Consider the following 27,726-nt stretch of genomic DNA (forward strand, 5'->3'; position numbering starts at 1 on the left):
TCTGGGTCGGTTTGGTGTAGTACATTACGGGTCTCTTTCGGGTTCGGGCACGAATATTTGGACCCGTGAAGACCTCTAATACACAGTCCATTTCCAGCGTACCAGTGAAGTGTTGTTTACTTGTTGCTGGTGTCAGGTTGCCGGGCGGCTGCACGTGGAGGTGATGAGAGTGGGTGGAGGATTTGATGACAGCGTAGGCGGAGGAGATGACAGTGATGGAAGCCCAGACGGTGATGAACAGGAACGCAAACTGGTCTGTATGGTGAGTAGAGGTCGACCAATGTATCGGTTTTGCTGATTGTTCGGCACCGATAGTTGATTGTTGGAACAATCGGTTATTGGCAAAAATCTATTATCAATCAAAATGGATTACAGTCCATTATTCAGTAGAATGTACATAGTCTACTACTAAAATGAAACAAACATAATTTAAGGAATAATCACAAACTTTTCTTCCATATTTTAATAGTAAATCCACTTTGTTTGCCAAAAAAAAGTGTGCTTAATTTTCAGTAATTAAAAGATAAATAAAATTAATGTTTCATGCCTTAATAAAAATGAACAATAAAAATGTAAATACTCAGAATTTTTGAGGGGGAAAAAATCATTAGGCTTCTTTAAAAAAAAAATAATAATAAAGTTGTTTTATGCATTCAGATAATTAGACATACTAAAACAGAATTTGGTAACAATAAAAAAATATGGTGAGAAAAAATAAAACATTTCATAGGGCCCTAAACGTAATTTTTGTTAAAAGTTTTTTAAATAGATATGAAAATGATTTTAATTAATTAGTCTTGCTTTATGATTAAGAAACTTTAATTTAACTATTAAAAAGGAGGGAAGAAAATGAAAATGGAAAAAGCAGAATCCAGAAAATTAAATAACGGAATTTGGAAAAAATTTAAATGGAATTTAAGAAGAAAATTGAACTGATTTCATAGGGACCTATTAGAGTATGGTAATTTCAACATTTACTATTACTGTTATTGTTATTATTATTACTTATATTACTTTTATTATTATTTTTATTATTACTACTACTACTATTAGTATGGCTCAGTACTGTTTTTTTTTTGTAAATAAAGCACTTTTAGTTTCTTTTCCGTATCCATTTTAAAAACTATCGGTTAATTAATCTGTATCGGCCAGTGTGGTCCAACCTAGCTATCGGTATTGGCGAAATCCAATATCAGTCGACCTCTAATGGTGAGTACTGAAGTTCGCAGAAGCAGGTTTTGTGCATGTAAGGTTTGAGAAACTTAAGTCATGTTAAGGTTTTTGGTTTTAATGAAATTTTAACTAGCAACTAAAATTAATAATGAAACCACAATCTACTGTTGTTGTGTTTATATTAGACATGTGCCGGTATTCAGTAATGCGATATATCACGGTAGTTAATATGCACGGTATTGTTATCGTGGGCACTTCTAAATACCATGAATAATTATGTATTACAAATTATACAGTATTTGGAATTCATTTTAAGAATACTTTTCCCATCAACTGGTCAAAATGCACAACACAGCTGTATGCTGCTTGAAAGACACGTGTGTGCTCTGATGTAAACAAGCACGCATGAGAAGCACATGGGGAACACCTGAGAGACACGCTGAATGAAAGTACATTCACTCTCTGACAGCAGATGGCGCTAAACTGCAGCCTTTACTCTGGAAACCCCATAAATAAAGCAGCCTACTACTTTCTAAAACGTTATTTAAATAGCCATTCAAATTTGTGGTGTTCATCACAGCACCAAAAACTTAAATATTTAGGCTGTTTATTTTCAAACATTTTTTTTTTTTCATTTTAATCTGGACTACAACATTGATTCTTTATTGTTCGTTCACACTTTATATTAGGGCTTCATTAGTTAACATTAGTAAACTGCCATAAACTGCCAATTCTTCTGAACATGAACAAAATTCTTCTGAACATTCATTAATATTAGGTATTCCAATATTTAATAACACATTGTTAAAATCGAAAGTTGCAACTGTATAATTTAATGAGCTCACAAAGCTCATTAACCAAGGTTAACTAATGAGGTCTTATTGTAAAGTGATACCTATGGGTCTTTATAGTTCTTTTGCACTTTAATCTGTGTAAAACTTTTAACTTTATATATTTTTCTGTATTGCTTTATTGTATTTAAATGTTCATTTTTTTTGTTATAAAAAAGTTATTTAACCTGTTATACTGTATCATGACCACTTTTTTTAAACTAAATTGCAATACAGTGATAATACCGTATGACCATGAGCAATTAATCGCAACAGGATAATTTTATACCGGCTTATCCCTAGTTTATAATTCAAATGTATTAAGTTTAAGAAATCTTATTACATATTCATTTTACTCATGTCTCTCAAACAGATTAAGATCCTGCAGGCTAATGGTCTCCCGCAGTACCTGTCCAATTTTGTCTTCTGTCAGTACTCTTTCTGGGACCAAGCAGAGCCTATTATTGTTGCACCAGAAGTGGATCCATCTGCCTCCTTCTCCAGCAGCAAAGATCCCCACTGCATGGTGGTGTTTGACAGCTGTAAGGTACAAGTCAAGACATGCGTCTTTTCAAGCAGAGGGTAAATTAGGCACAATGTGATATACCCTCCTGAAAATCCCATCCACCACAGCCCAAATTGTGAATTATTACTAATATTGACCTTCTGCATTTAAAACAGAAGCACCTTTGTTCATTAAAGGAATAGTTCACCCAAAAACAAAAAATTACTCAACATCAGATGAGTTTGTTTCTTCATTGGACCAGATGTAGAGAAATGTTGCATTGCATCAATTGCTCACCAAGGGATCCTCTGTGATGAATGGGTGCCATCAGAATGATACTCCAAACAGCTGATAAAAACATCATCATAATCCATTAGTAATCCACACCACTCCAGTCCATCACTTAATGTCTTGGAAAGCGAAAAGCTGCATGTTTGTAAGGAAGTAGTCCAGCAAGATGATGTTTCTGTCCAGAATCCATAATAATGCTTCCTACTGTGGAAAAAGTCCATCCTTTGTCATCCCCTCAATGGAGAAAGCAATATAATGGATGGAGGACTCGTATTTTACCAGAAGCAATGCTTTGAAATTAAAAACTTTTGCTTCACAAGACATCACGTGATAGGCTGGAGTCATGTGGATTACTTGTGGATTATGATGTTTTTATCAGCTGTTTAGAGTAACTCCCATTCTAATGGGACCCTTTCACATCGGTAAGCAAGTGATGTAATGCCACATTTCTCCAAATCTGTTCCAACAAAGAAACAAACTACATTTTAGATGGCCTGAGGGTACTTTTTCAGCAATTTTTCATTTTTGGATGATCTATTCCTTTAACACTGGAGTTTAGAAATTATTAACATGCATTTATTTGTGCTTTACTCTCTTCTGTAGGAGTATGCTGTGACTGTAACAGAGGATTTTATTGAGTATTTAACAGAGGGTGCTGTAGCCATTGAGGTATACGGACACAGGCTGGCTGATCCAGGCAGGAACCCCGCACTGTGGGACCTCAGCATCATCCAGGCCAAAACACGCACTTTACGTGACAGGTGAGCTTCAACAAAATTGAGCTTCAACTCCCTGTAATTATCAGATTATACTGATACAAGCTTTAAGAAATGTAGAGAACATTGGGGTGATTTATATCTACTGATCTGCTTCCTGTTTTTGAACGGCTTTGTGTCCTCAGGTGGAGCGAGGTAACACGCAAGTTGGAGATGTGGGTGCAGATTTTGGAGCTGAATGAGAACGGCGAGTACATGCCGGTGGAGGTGGTGCCAGCACGAGATGTTCGCACGGGGGGCGTCTTCCAGCTCAAACAGGTCAGAAACCTCATGTTCCTGCATAGTTATAAATGATACCACTGCAAGTCTGTCAGCCCACAGCTGCTGTCTACAGTTGTTTATTACGATCAGAATAAAGCATAGCATGAAATAACCTTATGACCTTTTTTTCTTCGCATGTTCGATGCAGATTAGAACGAGGTGTTCTCGACTGTTTGCTTTGTGCAATCTCTGTTGCTTCTTTTGGTAGATTTATTTTCGACTTGTAGGCATGTGAACTCTGTATTTTACTTGTGCTCTTTTATTGTATCAATGCAGTTGTTTACCATTTGGCTTTAGGGCTTTTGTCATGGGGTATTAACTGTTCGAGTGTGTCTTTCTCAGGGCCAGTCTCGGCGGATTCAGGTGGAGGTGCGTTCAGTGCAAGACTCCGGCACGATGCCTTTGATAGCAGAGATCATCCTGGGAGTGTCCATCGGCTGCGTGGAGATCAGGCAGGTGCGGATGACTAAAAACAATGAGCCACAAGAGGTAAATGTTCTTTTTGACCTAAGCTTTTAGCGTTTAGAAGGATGATGTTTTATAACATTTCTATTGTTTTTCTTTTGGAGCTTGAGGGTGATGAAATGGACAGTTATCAGGTATGTTTGGTTGTCAATACATTTATGACATTGACTTTTAGTTGTTAATACTTATACTTAATACTTAATACTTAAAGTTATTTTATTTATTTTATTTTTATTATTATTTTCCTGCTGAGATTCAGTTTTGAATCCATTCTGCATAATTTCCTCATCCCGTTCCTGTCTCTCCCTCTTACTTCTTTCCTGTCTTTCTCCTCTGTCCTGCCCATTAAAGTCATAAAAAGCCTTTTAATAAGCAAAAAATGAAATGGCCAAGCAATAGCAGCATTTATTTATTCTTAATTAGCATTTGTCCTTCATCCTGTAGGAGCAAGATTTGGAGCGTCTGCGACGTCAGTGTCTCACTGCTCTCACTAAGAGACAAGAGTATCTGGACCAACATCTTCAGACTTTGGTCAGCAAAGCAGGTAAAAACCAGATAGGCACGTGTACAGTTTTAAGTCTCAGCTCAGTAATGGACTATAAAATAGTGTCTTTGAGAAACCAACCGATTGATTAGAAACACAAGCAGACAGAAGAAATGTGGATCTGATTTTGGATGTTGTTTCTGTTTGTATCACATGATGCACTGGCCCAAAATCCGACATAGCTCCTTTTTGTTTCTTTTGTTGGCCAAAAAATAAAATAATGCACACTCAAAAACAGGTGGGGAAAAAGCTAGAGATTTGACTTAATCAGAGCTACAATGATTGGGCAGCATTTTATCGCTGCATGTCCATTGATTTTTCGTTTTTCTTTTTTTTTCTTTTTTTGTGTTATTATAAAATTATATGATACTTTTAAAGATGAGTAGAGATGCATTTAGATATATCAGAATTATTAATGTTTGTTTTATAAATATTTAAAAAACGACATAATATTTTTAATATATAAATAATAATAAAGTAAAAAAAAATGCATTTAGAAAAAAAATCTAACTATAAAATTAGCAAATGTATATATGCTTAAAGGAACTTCCCTGCAGAAATGGGTTTTGCATGGCATTAGATTAGAGGAAACATTGGTGACTAGTTTGCTCTCTGACCAGATAAGTCTGAGGATGATGTAGAGAGGGAGGCCCAGCTGCTTGAGTGGCGTTTGACGCTCACAGAGGAGAGGAATGCAGTGATGGTGCCCTCTGCTGGCAGTGGAATACCAGGAGCTCCTGCTGAGTGGTACAGCACTTCTACAACCATACTGGATCATTTGCATTTGATCTGAACTCTTAAATCATTTAATGTCATAGATAGCTGGTAAACCTGTGGTCTGTCAGAGGTTTGAATGATATTTAATGTCAGTTTAGCTTCGATTTATGTAGTTTGCATTTTAGGGAGGTTGTTATAATCTTTAAATGATGTGATTTAATAGATTGATGCTTGGGTTTGAGGCTTTAATTTTTACAAATATTTAGTCATGAGTCGTGATTTTTATGTCTGTCTTGGCAGGGTACCAGTGCCTGGGATGGAAACTCACATTCCAGTGCTCTTTCTTGACCTGAGCGGTATGTTTTTCCTGCTTGCTGAAGAAATGCAATGTCCATTGTGACCTTTCTTCCGCTGCAAGCTCGGTTTATCTTAACGTTCATTTTCACACTCATTCTTCCTGTGTTTCTCTTCTTCCTTCCTCCAGCTTACGACTTCAGCTCTCAGGACAACCTAGACGTTCCCGAGGCAGGCGGCTGGGATGGCACTCTTAGCTCTGAAGATGAGGATGAATTTTTTGACCTTCAGATTGTCAAACACTATGATGAAGAGGTGTGAATATGACCCATAGGAATGGGATGACTTAGGAATGACTAAAAACCCCCAGGAATGACTTAAAAACTCTTTTTCTTCCAGGTGAAAGCCGAAGCTTCGTGGGACTCCACGGTTCATGAATGTCCACAGCTGAGTCGAGGTGCTGCCCCAGATCAGAGAGTATATCTGATTGTCCGCACCGTGGTGCAGCTCAGCCACCCTGCAGAGATGCAGCTCGTCCTGCGCAAACGCATCTGTGTGAACCTCACTGGACGACAGGTGCGGCATGGTCGGCTTTGTATGACCTACACTATCATCAGAGCCGAAGAAAAGTGTCTTTTTACACTTTTCTACACTTCAGTCAGCTTTACATACAGCTGTGCCACATATATTTTTGGTGCTTGGTTGCTATAAACGTTTTAAGGAATTTCAAGCTTTAGATATGAAAATGATCTCTGCATAATTACTTATATATATATACTTATATATATATATGTGCATGTATGTGTGTGTGTGTGTGTGTGTGTGTATATATATATGTATGTATGTATATATATATATATATATATATATATATATATATATATATATATTGGTTTAAACAGGGTTTTGCTCAAAATTTCTTGAGGAGAATGTCCACCAGGAGCACTATTCCTGGCTGTGGTGTGACCTTTGAAGTTGTCTCCAACATCCCAGGGGTAAGCATACAATTTTTTTGTGTGTGTGTGTATATAATGCATGAGCTGATTCATATTGGTTTTTTAGTGATCAATGACAATATATAATACATTCACTTCAAATTCAGAAGTGTTGTTATTGGTAACCAAAACTCAAAACTATTACAATTTGTTGTTACTGAAATAAAGCTGATTAAAAAAAACGGGAAAAAAATCTAAGTATTAGATTAAAACCTAAATCTTGCCTTGGCAACTAACTGAAATAAAATAAGGTTTAGCTAAAGTACTATAATTACTTAAACTGGATTAAATTAAAGCTAAACATAGAAATAAATAAATATAAGTATAATAGAATATATAAAATAAATAGAATATATAAAATAAAACTAATAATAGTATTGGAAATAAAACTAAAATAACACCAATTCAGAATAGAATTGTTAGCAGATTTCAAAACTGAAGCGAGGTGAAATTGCCATTTTCTTCATATTTGCTGACAATCCTAAAATATTAAATAATGTAAATATTATTTGCTCATATGTATCACTGCAAAACTCTCAGCAACACTGAAAGGCTGTTTTAGTTGGTCATTATGCACAAGAAAGTTGCACACCTGGTTTCTTGACTTGGTTTGTTTACGAGCACCTGTCTCTCTTGGCTGTGTATGTCAGCAGGACAGCCAGAGCTCAGAGGACAGGGAGATGCTGGCTCGTGTGGCCGCCAGCGCTGAGAACCCTAAATCCTCAGATAATGAAGCTGCCATAGAGAAGTACCTGCGGAGCGTCCTGGCTGTGGAGAACATCCTCACACTGGACCGTCTGAGACAGGTCACACAGCTAGCTCCACTAATATTTTTTTATCCGATTAGATCGCATTTTATCATCTCTTTATAATGTTATGTCTATTTAGGCATATAGCATAGGAAGCAGATGGTGACTTCCCAGTACGATCTAGTTTTCTCTTTCAAGTTCAGCTCAGCATGTTGTTTTTATCATGTGCAACAGGAGGTGGCAGTGAAGGAGCATTTGGCAGGTAAAGGCAAGGGCAGCAAACGCAGTCTCAGCTCTCCGAGTGTGCACCGGGTAAGCACATCTTCTAAAACAGAACTGTTAAGAAAACTCTGCATCATTGCAGCCTGGCACATTATGTATTCACACATCACCTTTTTCTCCTCTAGTTATCTGGAAGCAGACAGGATCTGTCATTAAACTCCGTGCTGGATGACAACAAGGTAAGATTCTAGGGTGAAAATAAGACATATGGTCCATTACAGGAAATGTGTTCTTTTATGTAACCTCTAATATCCAATTTGCTTATGTAAGAATCGATGGGAGAGTCAGCAGGATATCTTTGCGACATCCTCTCAGTTCAGCAAAACACTGCCACGACCATCCAGACCTCCTACCCCACCTACACAGAATCAGGACCCTGAGCAAGGTACAACATAACGGTCACCCTTCAGGATGTGGACCGTTTTTTCTGCAATAAAATAATCTTCTTTTTCTGTTTTGAGCATGACCCATTCTTTATTTGACTGTCCTTCCAACCATCAACTAGGTGCTCTCTACTATAAATTCTTTCTGCCTGAACTCTCATTTCTAACCATGTATAATGACCAAGGGCGCAATATTGCCAGCTCGTGGTTTGAACCTGCAGCCTTTCAGTCACCACTGATCGTCTTTCACCTAGTCACTTTGTGATCTGTCAAAAAATGTCAGTGTGACATTTTTATGTGACTGACTTCATACACTCCTTTTATATATTTTCTACATCTGTCTCTGTTTCACCATCATTGTCGTCTTTCTCCACGCCTCTACCTTGCTGTTTGCCTCTTTCCCAACCCACCCACAGGTTTTTCAGGGCTTGCTGCTTCTTATATCTCCCCAGTCAAGGCCCTGGTTCCTCAGATGCCAAAGCTTCTCAAGTCCCTGTTCCCTGTGCGTGATGACAAGAAAGATTTGAGACCCTCTCCACACTCCCAACAGGTCTGGTCACGTTTTGGACTTTTTAATGAGTAAACCGTGCCTAAAACCTTGCTTTGTCAGTCTCATGAAAACTGTCAAGAAATGTCCAGGTCACATTTAACTGTAAAGCCAAAAGGAAGAATTATTAAAAATTCTAATAAATAAGAATATACATACATAACATCATCAACAAATACTGCATTTTCTATGCAAAGTGACTTCCATGTGGTGATTTCATGCATAAATGTAGTCATAAAAATAGCCATTTTAGTGCCTGCAAAGCCTCTGTCAGAAATATGCTGCATTTAGATGAATAAATCATATGTGGTAATCAAAGAGGGATGCAAATCCTCCTGACTGATTTAATTTGAGTCTATTTTAGATTCTAGTGTAATATCATTCTGTCTTCATGCCTCCTCATTTCCATATAGACAGAAATTCCATATGCTACTATTACATTGCCCATATATCTTTGATATATTATCCATCTTTTATGAGTAAAATTAAGTCTTTAAATGAAGCCTTTTTTGCCTGGTAGTGGATTTTTTTGTGAGAAAACAGGCTTTTTTGGTTTTCCATGATTAAAACAGTGTCCTCATTTTGTCAAATTAAATCATGTCAGGGAGACCTGATTATATGTTAAGCAGGAGTCCATAGATAAACTCCAGTGTTTAATTTCCCCAAGATTAATTGTCAAGCCATACCCTTTCATCATATCTCCCAGCATGCTTTTGACGGAGGCGTACAGGGGAAAAAAAAATATGATGGTGATATTTCATCGTGTACATCACTCCTCCCCTGCACGCAGACTTTTGATCTGTCAGTACTTTAGATCAAACGTAATCCAAAGGCTCCCAACATAAAAAAAGAACCTGTGACACTTAAATCAAGCTTTGTGCTGCCTCTCTGAAAACCATTACCAAAATCGTAAAAACAAATTTAATATGTTCCATTCATCTCTCCAGCATATGCCACGAATGATGATGCAAACAGCAAACAACCCTGATGAAGGAAGAGTAAGAATAGAACCGGTAGGTAGATCTCCACTCTGATCGCATGCTCCATCTTTGGCAAAATTAAATAAGTAGGAATGATGAATTGGGTTACAGACTTGTATTTTGCGAAAGTATAGCCTAGGAAGATATTTTAAGATCCCAGTCTTTCTCTCCTGCTTGTGATGTAAATTGCATGCTATTAAATCTGTGGTTTTCCTAGCATGTGCTAGAGTCAGATGATAAGTTGAGGTGTAGTTAAATGTTCCTTGTGGTTTTGGACGTGCTTCCCCGTAGGCTGCAGTAATGGGGAAGAGTCCTGCTTCAGATGGGCCTGATGCCCCGTCCTCTATGCATGATCTGCATGATCTGCTTCTGAGCCCCATCAGCGAGTCTTCCAGTGGCTATTTTTCTACTAGCGTCTCCACTGCCACCCTTTCCGATGTCTCCATAGCCTGCGGGGACCTTACCCCTACTCCCAATTCCCAAGCGGGTCCCGTAGCGTCCAGCCACGACAACGAAGACTGTCTACTACCCCCTGTTAATGCCTCTGTTGCTCCTGTAGAAGCTGGGCTAAGATCTGACAGGCCTAGAAAAGAGGAAGATACCCAGGTGGCCCACAGGAATGGTGTCACCACCTCTCAGCAGGAAGCACAGCTAAATGCAACCCCTCTCCTGGTGTTGAGTACCTCCACAGACAGCCCTTTCTCCACCCAGAAGGTCAAAGCCAATGAACTCAGGTCTTTCTGTAACATTCTCGGAGATGGAAAAGCAACCACAACTCAAGTGCAACAAACGAACAGCTTGGAGAAGCTAGAGATAACCTTCGAGGATGTGGAACCCAAGGAACTTGCTTGGCTCAAGGTGGGAGGTAGAGTCACTGTCGGATCCAGCATGTCTGGCACAGTACGCTACATTGGCCCGACACACTTCTCAGAATTCGTATGGGTCGGGGTCGAGTTGGACACTCCCTCAGGTTAGTCAAGTCTTCCGTTATGCGACAAGAGATGTTGAACTTCTTGTTGAGATGATTTACAGACCTTGTTCTTTTTTTATCCTTTGTCCACCAGGTAAGAATGATGGTTCTGTTGAGGGCCACCAGTACTTCCAGTGCAAGCCTGGTTACGGGGTGCTAGTCCGTCCAGATAGACTGACTCGATGGGAAGCTTCCAAAAGGCACAACGAAAATCACCGCAGCGGGGAGTTCAGTCAGCAACTGAGGGGAGGAGCCAGCACTGCCATTCAGAAAGGAGAGAATCGCAAATCCTGGACCAGCTAATTAACTATGAGCTGAGCCGGACAGAACCTCTGCTTCCAACATCTGAATCTAATCGAGGTGGTCAACTCCATCCATCACTGTGCTTGGGCAAACCCAACTTTGCATGGAGGATGGTACAACATTCCCTTTCAAGCTCCTCTATCAGTTCCGGTGCTATGCTAATGTGTAGCATGTGGGAGTGCTATCAAATTTTAACATGCTGCTTCAGTTGTGTTCCTTGATTTGTTTGCTTGTTTGTTAACTCAAGCAAGTCTCCTGGAGTCGACCATAAATGAATCTTCCGGGTCTTTGAGATTGAGTCCATTTTTGGACTTGATGCTACAAATGATGCTTGATTTATCTTCTCTGCACAGTCAGTAATCGATTTTTAGTTTCCTGAATGTGCCTTTTAAGTCAAGCCATTTCTTGTTTGTCATCCCTCATTGCACCTTCCAACACTAGTTAGAATGTGGTAAATGGTATGGTAGGCATGTAAGAGATTATCTCAGGGATCCGATCAGAGTCATTGGATACACCCAGTAGTGTTTTCAGCTGTAAGCCACTATCAAGCAATCAAGCCACTATCAAATCTGGCTTTTCATGGAGTGAAGGGGGTTGCATGTATTTTGGGATAGGTGCCATCCTGAGCAGGTCACTGCAGGTTTTTGATGCAAGTTTCATGTTGTGAAGTACTATTATTACTTGACCAGTGATTGGACGACAAGGTACACAAGATGGGATGTTTTATTTGGTTTGGTGTCATTGGAAGACTTGCCTATCAGTATTTTAGGAGGTAACTGCCTGCTTGGTGTGTATCCTTAATTGCATGTGGTGAATTTTTAGACTTGACTGAATTGGCACATTCAGGCTTAATTGACTGGCTTAATTAGGCCCTCTCTTAATGGTTTTGTTGATTGGACTGAAAAAAAAAGGATTTTAGAGTGGCTTATTTACAATCTGATGGGTTGGGGCACATTTTACTAAGCAGCCTTTTAATTGGACTTGGATTATTGGAACTACTTTAACCTCAAATAACTTTGTGCTGCAATTTAGTGACAGTTAAAGTAGCTTGGTTTGATTGGTTTCTGAAGGACTGTCTTCCACAAGAAGGTCACAGTAGAAGCACATTCCAGTTTTGTGTATTGGACCAATTACTGGCAATAACTTCATCTTATTTATTCAAATTAAAAGCTCTAAAAGTGATTTTTTTTTTAACATTGTATGGGCAAAGTGGTCAGATTTATATAACTTTTTTTTAATGAGCAGCATGATTCCATGCAGATATGTTGGTTCACATCATGATGGCGAGAAAATGTTATTTCATTGCTTTTATATTCTATTCATGGAAATCATCATGTAATTTCTGGAGTCTAATACAATATCGAATATATTTTAATTGTTGTAGTTATGTAAATTGAATTTATAATGTGTAAAAATCCTGTGAACTGAAAATTTCTTTGCACATTTGATTTATAGTTCGATAGCTTATGTGCCCAAAGGGTACTTAGTTTTGTTGTAAATTAAGTAAACTAACCGATGATCCACTGTAAATCTGCTTTCACTGGATTTGATGCTCAAAAGTCAAAAACATTTTGAAATTTCCATCTGAGAAGAGATGCGTTTCTCCACAATTTGAAGTTGCCTTTAATTTTTCCTGTTTGTGTTCAGTCTGATCTGTGCTTTATTCATAATGAGAAAACGCACACATGTGGAGCACTGAAATGAGCACTGTGATTAGCAGCAACAGAGGCTTGAGGCGATAGGATTTTAAGGCCTGCTGGGTCACATTAGTAACTAGTCATTCTTTAAATATTAATTTAAAGGTAATACAAGAACGTTGATTGCCTTTAGAATGACAAATCTCAACTAAGTTTATTTTAATACATTTCTGTCGTAGCAATAATGTTACCAATGCTTGTAGGGATTTGATGGTTCATTGGTTTGAACCTAAGACTTTTTCAGTAAGCTGATCTCCATGGCCCAACATTTCAATCATAGATGCTTTTAACTTGATGTGTGTACTAGTTGTTTATTTTGTTTTCAAGTGCAATTTACCAATTTTCTTCATCATTAATATGGTTGAATGCACCCAGATATGGCTCTGGATCAGTGCCATTCATGATAGATCAGATCCAGAGCCATATCTGAGCAACCACAATGTCAAATACTAAATACAGGTGTGGAGACTCGTGCTTTCCTTCTGTTTGAAATCCTTCCCATTAAGTGCATCAGGAGAAAGGGGTTTTAAAGGAAGGTTTGGGTCCTGCTGTTTTACACGGATGTGAGACGAAGCTCTTGGCAGTAATTCTCTGCTCTAGTTCTGTAGTTTTTTTTTTTTTTCTGAGCAGTGAGTGGATGGCTCCATCTTTCACTACTAGTCTGTGCCTTGTCCTGATGATTTTTCATGAAAATTGTCCCGAATATGGAGCGTTTGAACATAAGTGTATGTGTGTTTTGTATATAGTTTTTTTTTTTTTGCATCTTGAGTTCAATCTGAGCACAAGACTGGGTTTGATAAATTTATCTGCAATTCTATGCTGATATCCAAAGATTAATCATGTATAATAATTCATTTAGAATTTCTTTTATATTGACTGAACAATAATCTTGCTGTAAAGAAAAAAATAAAAGCTGACTTGATTTGCACATCTTTTATTTTTTGTATGTTTTTAGGGGACAAAAATAGTTCCTTAAGGAGCTATGTTAAAATTTTGACATTTTTAATTAGATTAAAATCTAAGCCAATGATGATTTTTTCGCTGTATGGAAAAGAGCAGCTGCACATATTTATATCAAATGATTGTCTTCAAGTAACATTCCTCTTACAATTTCAGAATTAGGAGTATAATTCAGAATTTGCATTCTGGAGTGCTGTATAAAAAGTGGTACAAGCCAGTGTCTTTCAGCTCGTTAAGTCTTTATTCTCTAGAAGGTACAGTTGTAAAATAAAAACAACTTAAAAAATTTTAAAGAAAAAAAAAGTAACAAAGCATATGCGTTTTATACTACATATTAATTACAGAACAGTCTACTGTCCAAAAAAGGCACTAAATTCTGTAATAAGAGATACATGATTAGACTATTTCAAGTTAATACAACAGTAATATATTTTGCATTTTTTTATACTCATAGAATATATTTATATATATTTAATATATTCACATATTGAACATGGACAGATTAAAAACACAGTCAAAGTGTTCCCTCATTCTTTCACAACAGATTTCTGTTCCAAACACATCCCAACACTAGCTTAATAAAGACTTCTGGCTAACTGACTGGGCACTAGTCCATCATCACATTGTACCTCAATACTGTTTCTAAGAAAGTGTTTATTGAGTGACTCTGTGTTGGTAAGATTGGACTGTCTGTATGCTATGATATAATATACAAGACCACATGATTGCTGAGCAAGCTCATGAAACTTCATGCTCAGATTTGGGTTGGCAAATGAAAGTATGATTTGACAGTTAGCAATGTTCATTGTCTCACTATTATACCATCTAATATTTTTTTGACGACTGTTTAATGAAAAGATTTTATAGTCAATATATAAAATTGAAATATAAAACCGAGACCGGGGCTAGTTGTCACATAAGGATAATATTTAAATTTTTACTGATTTTATATATATAAAATCAGAAACAAATAATGTCTCATTCGATGGATTTATCTGCTTAGCAGAATTTTCTAAAGCGAGAAATTTCATTTCCAATTAATTTTCTCTCCTAACATACAATATTCTTTCGATACATATTTTAGCAAACTGACTTGGTAAATTTATGTTAAGCTTATGTAGATTTATGCAATAAATGTATTTAGTAGAGATGTAACGATTAACCATGAGCTGGTTGAAAATCGATTTAAATATGTAACGATTCAAATCGGCTCAGATGCCAAACAAATTGCGATTCAATTAGGGGTAGCAGTTTATATGAATGTATTTCTACGGGGAACTTACTGTCTTTAGAAAAGTTTAGATGGTCTTTTTTTTTTTTCATCTTGTCTCTGTATAATGCATATTAAAGTTCATAAGTCCAGTGCTGTTTTTAGATTAAAAATGTTGTTTTGTTATTGACATTTACATTATATTTAAATTTTGTAATTTAGCAGACGCTTTTATCCAAAGCGACTTAGAAATGAGGAGAATAGAAGCAATCAGAACCAACAAAAGAGCAATGATATGGAAGTGCTATATAAGTATATTATCGTAGTGTTAAATTTCAATTTCACAAAGAAACATGCAGCATTTTGTCCAAGCAATAATAAAATGACACATTTGTCTTAAATCTCATTTTGTAAAAAAAAAAAAAAAAATAATGAATCGTGTGTTGAGTGAATCGTTACATCCCTAGTATCCAGGAATATTACCATAACGTTAACTTAAACAGCGTCATCAACAGTTAATTTTCACAGAAACGACTTGTCAATAGATTTTACACATTCTGTAATTTAAGTGCTTATAAATACTTGCATTAAGGCTGAAGCTCATGTTCAAAAATCTCGTTTGACTGAAATCTTACGCTCAATAGGAACAAAGGTATGTTGATGAGTTGAAATGGTATTTCAGACATTCTGAAAGAACTTTTGAAGCAGCTGATACTTTTCACAGGTTTGTCATCCGATAGCTATTGTGATACGTAAAAAAAAAAGCTTATTTGTGACTGCCAGGATGTGCATTACACACAGAAAGCAGCTTCCTAAAAGGCAAAGAGAAAGACTGTAAAAGGTGGAAGAGGGAATGTGGTTAGTATCTCCTTTTTTAAAACAAGCACCATATTTCAATTCTGAAGCACAAATAAAAATCACCTGAATTAGTCCATTTTCTTTCATTGAAATAGTACCTTATGAATATATATGTATGTATGTTGGGGTTAAGAACCCAAAGCACCATAACCCTCCCTCTTAAAGTGACATTTTGTGAATATTCAACAAAAAAAACAAACAAGCAATTACATGGGATAATTATTAGAGTGGTTAAATCCACTTTAATTTCAGAAATAATGGTTATTAATCCCCATCGAGGGGACTTTAGATATAATTACTTTCCAGAAAAAAAAACATTATTTGGACACATGGGCAAACACCAACAGGTTTTTTGTAAGGGAACGTCGTCACCCTAATTGTCAAGTGTTTTCCCATTCGCTGAGAGACAAAGAAATTCCCAATGCTACAACACTTTCCAGCCGCGTGCTGCTGAAACGTTCGCACAGTTATTGGCGGAGTAGAACACTTTGAGGTTATAAACGTTCAAATAAACGGCTTTTGTCTGATTGCTTTTAGAGAGGCCTGCAGAAGAGCTAGTCTGCTAATGCTGAAATATAATGGCACAATCTTCACGAGTAGGCTTCAGATTCCTGACAGCCTTCGACGCCTCCCTGCAGAGATGCACAGTTGTGTAGCGACAGGAACATAAATAAGCTGCCGCTAGTAATTAAAAGTGCAATACATAATTGCTGAAGCCAGCAGGCCGGTTATGGTACTGCAAAAACAGTCCTATGCAACATTTACACTGAAAACCAGGGTCCAGAATTAACATTTAGCCAATTTTATGACAAAGTATTTCATACTGCTCATAAAACTGCACTTTGTTTTACTTAAACTATTCTTGTCACAGTGACAACTAAATTTAGTGACAAAATGTGCAAATTGCAAAAGATACCATTGATTAGCGACTGCCAGGGATGACGCTCTTAAAGGAACAGTTCACACAAAAATGAAATGAAATTTGCTGAAAATGTACTCACTCTCAGGCCATCTGAGATGAAGATGTGTTTGTTTATTCATCCGAACAGATTTGGAGAAATTTAGAATTGCTTCAAAGTTAAAAATACCTTATGTATACGTTTCTTACTATCATGCTGCTTTCGCTTTTTAAGACATTAATTGATGGAGTAGTTGTGTGGATTACTTATGGATTATTGTGATGTTTTTATCAGCTGTTTGGACTTTCATTCTGACGGCACCCATTTACTGCAGAATATCCATTGGTGAGCAAGTGATGTGTTGCAAAATTTTCCAAATCTGTTCTGACGAAGAAACAACCATCTATATCTCGGATGGAGTACATTTTCAGCAAATTTAAATGTTTGGGTGAACTTCTCCTTTAAGATAGTAATATGTTTAGTTATGAGTTACAGCTTCTCCTCTAACAACCAATTATTTAATTTATGTTATTATATTTTGCTTTTAGTTTAGGTATATAAGTGGTGATGCTTTAATTAGCATGCTACACATTAGCTATAAGACATTTTGCATGGTGAAACTCATAGGAGAGGAGTTTTCAAATTCACCTTGTTTAAACACCGTCACTACCGCTATACACATTCAGAAAGATGTCTTTGGCTGTTGCACTGTGTATTGCAATGTTTTTTGAGTGTCTCAGCCATTTTTAAGACAACATATGAAGTTAAAATAACTTTTAAAACAACGTTATTTAAGCATAAAAGTTTAAAACGTTTTTAAAACCATGTCCAAACCAAGAGCTGTTTTTGAATGCAAAAACACGTTTAACGTAGACCGCCAAAAATAAACGTTCAAGACTTCCTTAAGAGACTATTTTGAATCATGTAACTATTTTGCACTTCTCAGCAGGACCAACTAGCCTTTTTTTTATTTTCTAGTCTGCTACTGCTTGGCGAAGCAGACTTTGGCAAAGCTGCAGGTACACATTTAGTGGTAGGCAAGTGTTAACTTTAGACCCTGGTGACTAAACTGTACTGTAGTTTAAAACACAAGTTTAAACGCAATTTCATCAACGCTGGACTGCACATACATAAGTTAAGAAGTGAGAGAGAATATGCTTCCCAACACACTTTCCCTGGAGAGACTGAGGCAGTGAGCATTAAGTATGATACTGACCTCTTGTATCCTGCAAAGAAGACTTCCTGAAAGAAGGAAAAACAGAGGCAAAATTCACTATCCTGGTGTGAGATGGCAGGGTGATATGTCGCATGAAGTTTTTAGCGAACGTGTTTGGTTAACAGTTTAATCTCAGTGCCTCTCCAACCTGCTGCGTGTAGGAGAACGGAATTAATAAAAAGACTATTGAGGCGTCACACGTAGGAGAGAGGTGGAAGGGGGGAATGTTGGGTTAACAGTCTTTATAACCTCCGCATTCACTTTGGTCATCCACGACCTGGCCATATTCCTCATAATCATAGTTCTCGCACAATCTGTTTGGCTTTAATTGCGTAACCCCACATTTCTTCTTCGGCTTCCCTCCATGCTCCACGTCAAAGGGCGGATTCTCACTCGTCGTCCAGCACCTCTGTTTTGATGTCACTGGTGGCTCCGCCCTGCCTCGCAAGTGCCAGGATGCTGTGATTGACAGCGGCCATCTCCACTGCCAAAGCTATGGGGTCCTGGTGTTCATTTGGGCCGGTGTTGTCATCCTATAAGAAAGCAGAGAACCAGACATTGTTCTGAAGCCCTCTGCTTTTGCCTCTCAAACCTGTTTGAATGACTTTGTGTCATTAAAGGACAAAGAGGCATGACATAGTTCATACAACTCATGGTATATTGGTACCAGTTTGGTTACTGGCTGATTTTTTAGCTTAATTTTTTTGATTTATGTTGGCTGGTGTTGGATATTTAATTGTGCATGTTCACTTCCCCCATTTTCAAATTTAGATGTACCTAAATTCATAAGCAACATTTAAAGTGATTTATTTTATTTACAAAACAGCATAAAATTTAAATATTGATCATTTAATGATAATCAGCCATAACATAATAATTATAAGCTATAGCCGGAATATTTAATTAATATGTGATAAAATATATATGAACCATACTGTATACTATCAAAAAATGTTTTGCATACTAATATATATATTATATATACATATACACACACACACACACACACACACACTCACTACCATTCAAAAGTTCGGGATTAGAATGATTTTTAATGTTTTTTTAAAGGAGTTTCCTATGTTCATCAAGGCTGCATTTATTTGACCAAAAATACAGAAAAAAACAGTAATCTGGCAAAACATTATAACAATATAAAATAATGGTTTCTATTTTAATATCCTATATTTTATATAGGATTTTTTTTTTTCAAATTAGTATAGAATTTTAATATTGGCCAGTTAGTGATTATCATTATCAGCCATAACGACATGACAATAATTATTAGCTAATTGGTATTAGTCAATTCAATTTATTAATTTTTTTTTTAAATATAGATAAAATATGTTTGAAAGGTTGATTCATAAAAATAAAAATCTATAAATACATAATAGTAAACCTTACCATTCCCAAAACATGGTCAGCAGGTACTGGCTCACCGTAGTCATTTCCATCGATCTCATCACTGTTGGAATGTCCTCCCGGGCTTTGGACATCAATCCCATGACTCTCCAGGATTGCTGCTTCTTAGAAAAAACAGACCTTGCCATAACATATCTGAGCCCATTAGGATATACCCAACATGAGTTTTCTGAAAGGCATTTTTCTGTAAATTCAATATTTCTGACGAATGCACATTTTGAATGAAACAGCTGCAGCTTGGCGATAACAATGCAATGGAAATAATCACATTGTCCATATTCAAAATGCATTGTTGCGTGAAATTTGAGCTTTGTCTGTCCCCAGAGGGCTTCAACATTACCTATGTTGGCTCTTCTCTTAATTTCCTTCCGTCTGTTGGCAAACCAGTTGTAAACTTTCAGAGACGTGACCCTCTCAAGATCTGAAAGCTTCTTCCCTTAATCAAATCACAGCAGAGCTCATCAATAACGTCTGGGGCCACGATAAGTAACCGCATTTACACATGCATTCATCTTCTCTATGGAGGTTGTGTTAAACATCCTACCTGGTTTCTGAATAACTGCATTGCAGGCATTGGCAATTTCCTCTCGTTTGGCTTCATCGGGGTACTGGTTGTCATTGAAATAACTTGTGCGAAAACATACAATAAACATAACGTGAGGCAGATAACCATTTTATGACACATTTTTATAGCTTTAAATGTATATTTGCATTATGACTTTATTCAGTCTAGCTTGTCACAATACCAACATTTCAATAATCAATATCAGTATCAGTGAAATTTCACAATTCTTGATAACAGTTATGATGCCACAGCAAAATGTGTTTACAGTATACTATAATTTATTCACTAAAATGGATTCACTAAAATGAATGAATGATAAGCATTCCTTACAGTATTTACTAATCTCTGTCAAAGTTCATTTAATAAAAATAATGTTCATTTTAAGCTCACGTCAACTCAGGTCCATTAAATAATGTTAACAAATAACTAAACTTTTAATTGTATTACTGTATTAACTTTACATTTATCCAAAGCGACTTACAGTGCATTCAGGCTATACAATTTTATTTTTTTACCCGTATGTGTGTTCCCTGGGAATCAAACCCACAACCTTTTGTACTGCTAATGCAATGCTCTACCACTGGGCCACAAGAACACAATAAACTTATTAATAAACATTAATATCCAAAATGATTTAGAATTATTTTCCATTGTTTGTTCACTAATGTAGTTAACTAAATGGAATCTTCTTGTGAAGTGTTACCTCAAAGATCACTGTTACAAAATAAAAAGGTCATTATCCTGGAATGACCTAAAATGACTTGTCCTGAGCAATCAGACACTTCACACACATCCTCTCACCTCTCCATCACTGCCAGACACTCTTTCCTCCAGGTGAAGCGGCTGCCACGCCGCAGACGGAAGCTGCCCTGGGTGCTGCTAATGGGAGGAGGGGTTTGACGCCACTCCACAATGTCCTCCAGGGCCATCGGGGTGGGCCGCATCGCTAGAGTCGCACCTGGTACACAAACATGACGTGTCATCTGAGATGAAGTGTCATAAAGGTGACAGTCTGTGTGCTTCTGAGGAAAGACTTTCCGGTAGACCAAAGCCTTTTCACTGAATACGGAAGCAAATTTTAATGAGAAAACCGGCGCCTGACCTTCTAATCTATTCACTCAATGTCTGATATCTTTCCTCAGATCAGCCCAAATAATCTGAGATGAAAGACTCGTGTCAAACTAATACAGACAAACACAAATAAACAATGTATTCCTTTTTTGCCAGGGCTATTTAATGCTGTATAGTTCACCCAAAAATGAATTTCCGTCATCATTTAATCAGCCTCAAGTTATTCCAAACCTGTATGATTTATATTTTTTTTCTATTGAACACAAGAGAGAATATTTTGAAGAGTGTTGCTAAACAAACAGTTAACGGTAGCCATTGACTTCCACATTGTTTTTCCATACTACAACTTGATGGTGAGTAAATTATGACAATTTTCATTTTTTGGGGAGCTATGCTTTTAAGGTTTATATTAAGCACCAGTTAATGTCACATTTAAAGTATATTAAACATACAAAATTCAATATAAAAGAAAATGAAAATAACAGTATCAAATGACAAAACAACACAATAAATCAAACATATGGCAACTTGTGAAATCAAACATTATGAAAAGTCTCACTGCTCTTCTTGATTTACCCAATATATAATAAAATAAAATATATGCAATGTGCAAAGCAGCACTGTATTGATATTACTTGCTACTTCGATAGATATTATGATATACCCATTGAAATCCCATATGGTACTCCAGATCTTAGTGAACTAAATCAATCATTTTAAAACAGAATTTATGCATCAAAACATTATAATGTACAAAATGAAAAAGTAATCATTTTGAGTTTAATTTGTTGAAAGTTGTTGGAGGTGCTACATGGGTAAAGGACTCTGGGGTTGGCTGTTACCAGGTGTAGTTTTCTCTAGTTGGTACCAGCGATAGAAGGCTCTTTTCTTCTGCTCGCTGAGGTCTGAGCCCTGCTGGAGCAGCCAATGAGAGATCCGGCTCTGACTGATACCTGCAGACAACCACACACAGCTTATAAGGGCAAAAACTGACTTGCATATGCCTCTCGAAGGCATGCCATGACAAATCCCACAACTGTAATAAAAAGCAGCCATACAGATGACATTTCTGTATAAATGTTACTGGAATGTAGCTTGAAGGAACATAATGGGTCTCTAAATAATAGGGAAATAATATATCAATGTCATAGCATAAATCACAATATATTTGTTATTTATTTTGGAAAACAAAATGCAAGAGCAGTCTAACCTGTAACTTGGGCAACTACTGCCTGTGATATTCGCCGGTTCCCCAAGAAGGCTTTAATCTCTTCTTTAATTATAGCACTGTCCATTCTACAACAACAGAGAGAGAGAGAGAGAGAGACATCAAAATGAAAAACATCAACACTATTTTTGGGAACATTTCTTAAAGAACCATTTAATCATTCTGAATGAGAATTGTCCTATTGTGATGGTTTCCCACTCACCTCATGAGCTCCTCGACTTTATCATCAATGTCCACGTCCTCATCTGGGTGCTCGAAAGCGAAGGCCCGCGAGGAGGTGTTGCTAACAGCGAAGCGGGGCGGTGAGAGCTTACCATTGGGCATAGAGGCGAGGCTGTCCCGTCCATTTTGGACTATGGGTGCTACTACTGGCACGGGGGTGGGGACACTCGGGGGCGGGGAGGTGTCATAGATGTTGCTAGGGGATGGAGAGAGGCCATTGCCACGGTATCCCGTCTGCGTGGCTGTAGATGTTGTTGAAGAAGAGGCTGTGAGGTTGTTAGAGGAGGTAGTGCAGGAGTTTGAAGAGGTGGTGGCGTTGCCGTGATTGACGCCGGCTGCCCCATTTCCGCCGTGGGAGTGCCGGTGGCCGAACTTCTCCACGTGCTCGCGGTCTAGCCGGTCGAGGGTGTCCAGCGCGTTCAAGATCTCTTGCTTTGTCATGCCGCTCCGACGTAGCCGCTGCAGCAAGTCGATCTGCTCAATGGTAAAACGAGGCTCATCTGTGTAATGGGACATTCTGCCAACAAAAGAGACAGACCTGCTGCATTAGAGAATTGATGTTGGAGGAAATCCTTAAACTCATGATGATAAATGGTGACACGTGGCTGCATAGTGTATAAAAGTCATAATAACAGTCTAAACTAAAAAAAAAAACAAAAACCTGTTTTTATCTAGGAAAAGCAGTGGAGCTCTAACTGAAGCATTATTTTTCCAAGAAAATGTCAAAGTCACCGCACGTTTATTGACCACTCATTGCAACAGAAGTGCATAGCGTGTCTGAGGTCGAGGCAAAGACACTGCATGCATTACCACAAATTTTTAATAGACTTTAAACAGCAGAAAGTCGGGACACGTGAGGAGGGGGAAGGAGGTTAACTTTAGGGAAACTGCCAAGAAAAATTCCATCCGAGGCGGTCAACCTACTTTCAGTGAAGAAGCGGAGGATGAATCACTGCATACGGGAGTTTGTCTGAGAATAGTGCTCTCAATGCCAGGCTGTTGCCCACACACACATGCATCTGCTTATCCCGTAAAACACCGTATTTCAATTCATTTCGAGTTTTAAAAGGAAGCTACAACTTATGACGTTGCAAATGCAAAACTCGTGCCAGCACAATATACATTCCATATGGCACAGTGTAATGCAATCAAGCAAACGAGAAAACAGGGAGGCTCATTTTAACAAAATGAAGATTTCAACTTCCCTGTGACATGTTCTTCAAGAATAAATTCTGCTGTTGAGCGAGTACGACTGTCTTCTGGTGTCTGCGCTGCATGAAATGCATAAAAAAAGATTTCTGCTCACCCATGCACCCTCAAAAACCTTCAAAAGGTTTAATTATCCAGAGGGATCAGACACACCAAATAAGCAAAAACATCAATAAATCTAGGAGGTTTTAAGGATTTGTTCAGTATTCATTTTACAATACACAAACCTTGTAACAAGCCTTTAGTGGTAGAAACCGAACAATTCAAGTCATAAAATAACCAACTGATGCATGCGCCACATAGAGGTATATATTACCAGGCTTCCTGATATTGGAATACAAAACATTCCAAATGTAAAGGTGTCACCTTAGACATCAAATCTGGTTTTGAATAAGCTAGCCGAACCACAGTGACACAAGATATCAAAATCGCCCATATGGAGACGTGTTAAACCACAGGCACGCAAAACTGCTTCTACTGAAATTACTTGATGACAAACCAACAAAGTTTACAGGCCTGCACACATGAAAATGGTAACACAAATAATTGTTTAATAATGCAAAATGCATCGCTACTTTTAACAATAACAATCATCAAGAGAGTTGCAATCTTGCTACATCAAGCATTAAATGCAAATTTAAATAATGTATCAATGCTCAGAGGAATTTAGAGTTGCTCATTGTTTCTTTTATTTGCATATTCACGGTCTTATCTGACATATGCATGGAAGCATAAAAGCATCTGTAGATTATAGTTATGAACCTATAATACTGAGGCAGGAGGTTGCAGGAAACTCATCTGTTTTACAGCAGCTCAAGATCAAAGTTGATTTTGGCCTAATGCCCCTGGTTCTGTTAATCAGCACAGCCTCCAAAAAGTCAAAATCCTCCTTTACTTCTACTCTCTACATTTTGAAACACTTTTTACAGCCCATTTGTTGCATAGTAACTTGGATCTATTACATACAGTGGGTACGGAAAGTATTCAGACCCCCTTAAACTTTTCACTCTTTGTTATATTGCAGCCATTTGCTAAAATAATTTAAGTTCATTTTTTTTCCTAAATGTACACACAGCACCCCATATTGACAGAAAACACAGAATTGTTGACATTTTTGCACATTTATTAAAAAAGAAAAACTTAAATATCACATGGTCCTAAGTATCCAGACCCTTTGCTGTGACACTCATATATTTAACTCAGGTTCTGTCCATTTCTTCTGATCATCCTTGAGATGGTTCTACACCTTCATTTGAGTCCAGCTGTGTTTGATTATACTGATTGGACTTGATTAGGAAAGCCACACACCTGTCTATATTAGACTTTACAGCTCACAGTGCATGTCAGAGCAAATGAGAATCATGAGGTCAAAGGAACTGCCTGAAGAGCTCAGAGACAGAATGAGGCAAGGCACAGATCTGGCCAAGGTTACAAAAAATTCTGCTGCACTTAAGGTTCCTAAGAGCACAGTGGCCTCCATAATCCTTAAATGGAAGATGTTTGGGATGACCAGAATCCTTCCTAGACGTGGCCGTCCAGCCAAACTGAGCTATCGGAGAGGTAAAGAAGAACCCAAAGATCACTGTGGCTGAGCTCCAGAGATGCAGTTGGGAGATGGGAGAAAGTTGTAGAAAGTCAACCATCACTGCAGCTCTCCACCAGTCGGGGCTTTATGGCAGAGTGGCCTGAACCGGCGTTCACCTCCGTGTTTTGCTTTTATGCCACTGACTGGCAGAATCATGTGGCTACACACGCTTTTAAGGGGGAAGTATTAACAGGAAATAATCAAAATAACCGACATGGGAAAATTACATCGGTTAGAGGTTCTAAATTTTGGTTTCGATTACTTTTCGATTAATCGTCCAGCCCTACTTAGGACCATGTGATATTTCAGTTTTTCTTTTTTAATGTGCAAAAATGTCAACATTTCTGTGTTTTTCTGTCAATATGGGGTGCTATGTGTAAATTAAAGAGGAAAAAAAATGAACTTAATTTTAGCAAATGGCTCCAATATAACAAAGAGTGAAAAATGTAAGGGGATCTGAATACTTTCCGTACCCACTGTATGTAACTGTAAGCTGGTATTTATTAGACCTTCATGCCCACTGATCAATGAAAATAGAGAACATCCAGAACATATTGTCTGTAGTACCTGATGACCACTGTGCTGCTACAATTAAAGTTATATCCCTATAAATAAATTGAATGATAAACATCTACAGAAACTGTGGGCTTAACATTACAAAAATAAAATGAATATCTAGGTCACACTAAACTGCATCAAAGCTGTATAATCCACTGAAGAAGCTTTTTTCCAGTGTTGGCTGCAAATTAAGACTATTCCCTGCTTCATAAGCATACTAAGCTAAGACTTAACCTCATCTAAAAACATTAACTGAATTAATTTGTGCTCAAACACATTCTTTTATTTTATAAACTTCAAAATGCAAACTATCATAAGGTAGGTGATTAAGAACAGGTTGAAGGGACTAAGGTAAGACTAGAGAAACATCCAGATCGACTTTGGTTATCGTTGAATAGATGCTGAAAAGTGCAAAATACTAAAGCCATAATCTTTATTTTAGCTTCATCAGCAGTTTTTGCAGTTGTTGGGTTGGTCAATCAAAAAATGCATCTAAATGATCTTATTGCATGTAATGTAATGTGCAACATTTACAATAAAAAGCATTATGAGATACACATGTACAATACATCAAAAAAAAAAAAAACGCTCTGGGTTTATAATATTTACAAGTAAATTAAGCCATTTTAATATGATCAGTTTATGACAAAAATAATGTGTATGGACCGTATTAATTGTAAAATGCATATGCACTTTATTGAAAAACTATTAACGTAGCTACACTATCTTTAAAGCGCAACTTTGAAATTGGGTGGTCTTAATAGGGCCACTTTGACACGTCCCAAACTCAAAAATCACTGCAATTGATAATAATAATAATTTGCATGAACTATCAAGCCCATTTTCACCAGACATCAGCTTACCCCAATATTTACAAACCCTACACCCAAATAACAAAGCTCTATAATGCAGTGAGCACCTTGTTAAAACAAAACATAAAAATATATAAATAAATAACAATAGTCATAATAATAATAATAAATACAAAGAGATGAGCATCAACACAACTATTAGCTGATTTCGCCAATGTCAATACAGTGTGTCAGTTGTTGCACAGTTGCTGGCATTTCTTTTCTAAAGCCTTATCCCAGCACAGAAGAGAGCAGATGCGACTTTACATGCGAGCCAGCGGTCGAACCGAGCTCATCTCCCCACGAGTGCCATTTGCACGTGAAAGCACATTTCATGTCTCCAGTCAGATTTTATAAATGACGCCTTTCATATAATTTGGCATCTCATACTTACCTGATTGTGCGCGTGCAGGGCCTCCGTGCACCACTGCATTTATTCAACTCAACTGACAGTGTTTCCGTCTCTTTAATCCACGTCGCCAGACATGAACCAGCAAAACAGGACGATGTCCGACTCTGCCGCTATCTTTTCCTAATTTGATTTCATTTCAAGGCATAAACTGATTCGCCTTTGTCTGACTGACAGAAGCCATATTGATAATAACAGAATCGCTGCTGTGGTTTCATGGGAGTTGTAGTTCATCTCGGCGGGCCGGATAGACAAACTGAATGGGAGTTCGTCGAGCGTCGGACTACAAATCCAGTGGAATGTGGTACAGTTTCATCTTTGATCATTTTTCACCAACTGCTGCACGGACAAAAAAAAAAAAGTCATTTCTGACTTTTTATTCGCTGAGGACGTGCCGACAGATATGGGATCACCTGCTTATATTTCTTAATTTTCTTTTCTGAAATGTAAAAAATATATATTATTCAGATAATCATGCAGATTTATGTTTTCAACGAGATAAAGTCCGCCCCCCCCCCCCCCCCCTTAGAGTAAAAATATTTACTATTTATTCCACATAGTACTTTTAACGAAAGACTGCATTTCATTAGATATTAATTTTGTGTGACGGAAAGACCTTAAAAAAACTTAAGAAGATAAAAAGTTATGTTTGACTACTGGATTAAATTTCTTTCAACACCTGCAGGAGGGATTTACAGTTTTAT

General features: G+C 37.4%; 2 protein-coding genes across 5 annotated transcripts in view; one reads left to right on the top strand and one right to left on the bottom strand.

The window, feature by feature from the left end:
* Window positions 1–12,257, top strand: part of LOC132111421 (kinesin-like protein KIF13B) — a 40,970-nt gene extending 28,713 nt beyond the window's left edge. The window contains exons 21-40 of one of the 2 annotated variants that reach the window (XM_059518689.1): window positions 137–262; window positions 2,377–2,550; window positions 3,403–3,560; window positions 3,701–3,833; window positions 4,179–4,325; window positions 4,406–4,435; window positions 4,746–4,845; window positions 5,466–5,592; window positions 5,863–5,918; window positions 6,047–6,171; window positions 6,256–6,432; window positions 6,759–6,851; window positions 7,502–7,657; window positions 7,835–7,912; window positions 8,008–8,061; window positions 8,153–8,267; window positions 8,682–8,815; window positions 9,760–9,825; window positions 10,084–10,762; window positions 10,857–12,257. In XM_059518689.1, the coding sequence (XP_059374672.1) occupies window positions 137–262; window positions 2,377–2,550; window positions 3,403–3,560; window positions 3,701–3,833; window positions 4,179–4,325; window positions 4,406–4,435; window positions 4,746–4,845; window positions 5,466–5,592; window positions 5,863–5,918; window positions 6,047–6,171; window positions 6,256–6,432; window positions 6,759–6,851; window positions 7,502–7,657; window positions 7,835–7,912; window positions 8,008–8,061; window positions 8,153–8,267; window positions 8,682–8,815; window positions 9,760–9,825; window positions 10,084–10,762; window positions 10,857–11,065 (2,937 nt within the window). In that variant the 3' untranslated portion in view covers window positions 11,066–12,257. The remainder of the gene's footprint in view (window positions 1–136; window positions 263–2,376; window positions 2,551–3,402; window positions 3,561–3,700; window positions 3,834–4,178; window positions 4,326–4,405; window positions 4,436–4,745; window positions 4,846–5,465; window positions 5,593–5,862; window positions 5,919–6,046; window positions 6,172–6,255; window positions 6,433–6,758; window positions 6,852–7,501; window positions 7,658–7,834; window positions 7,913–8,007; window positions 8,062–8,152; window positions 8,268–8,681; window positions 8,816–9,759; window positions 9,826–10,083; window positions 10,763–10,856) is intronic. The other variant, XM_059518690.1, reaches the window with a different exon arrangement.
* A 3,302-nt stretch (window positions 12,258–15,559) lies between these two features.
* Window positions 15,560–27,206, bottom strand: LOC132111422 (homeobox-containing protein 1-like). 3 transcript variants are annotated; one of them, XM_059518694.1, is made up of 9 exons: window positions 27,008–27,206; window positions 22,391–22,927; window positions 22,171–22,256; window positions 21,803–21,913; window positions 20,691–20,847; window positions 19,869–19,951; window positions 19,665–19,760; window positions 19,307–19,422; window positions 15,560–18,438 (listed from the first exon to the last, which is right to left on the bottom strand). In XM_059518694.1, the coding sequence occupies exons 2-9, from the start codon at window positions 22,924–22,926 to the stop codon at window positions 18,295–18,297; spliced, it is 1,329 nt and encodes a 442-aa protein (XP_059374677.1). In that variant the 5' UTR covers window position 22,927; window positions 27,008–27,206; the 3' UTR covers window positions 15,560–18,294. The 3 variants fall into 3 exon arrangements, with proteins under 3 accessions (XP_059374677.1, XP_059374676.1, XP_059374675.1); XM_059518693.1 differs by having other exon boundaries at window positions 19,307–19,425; XM_059518692.1 differs by having other exon boundaries at window positions 19,307–19,428.
* Window positions 27,207–27,726: the final 520 nt, after the last annotated feature.

Source organism: Carassius carassius, chromosome 31 (genome assembly GCF_963082965.1).
Source record: "Carassius carassius chromosome 31, fCarCar2.1, whole genome shotgun sequence".
Lineage (NCBI taxonomy): Eukaryota > Metazoa > Chordata > Actinopteri > Cypriniformes > Cyprinidae > Carassius > Carassius carassius.

Coding starts and splice junctions, on each gene's coding strand:
- LOC132111422 (XM_059518692.1), bottom strand. CDS start 22,926: ATGTCCCATTACACAGATGAGCCTCGTTTTACCATTGAGCAGATCGAC. Junction 22,257..22,390: donor AAAGTCGAGGAGCTCATGAG/GTGAGTGGGAAA, acceptor CTGTTGTTGTAG/AATGGACAGTGCTATAATTA. Junction 21,914..22,170: donor AGTAGTTGCCCAAGTTACAG/GTTAGACTGCTC, acceptor GGTTGTCTGCAG/GTATCAGTCAGAGCCGGATC.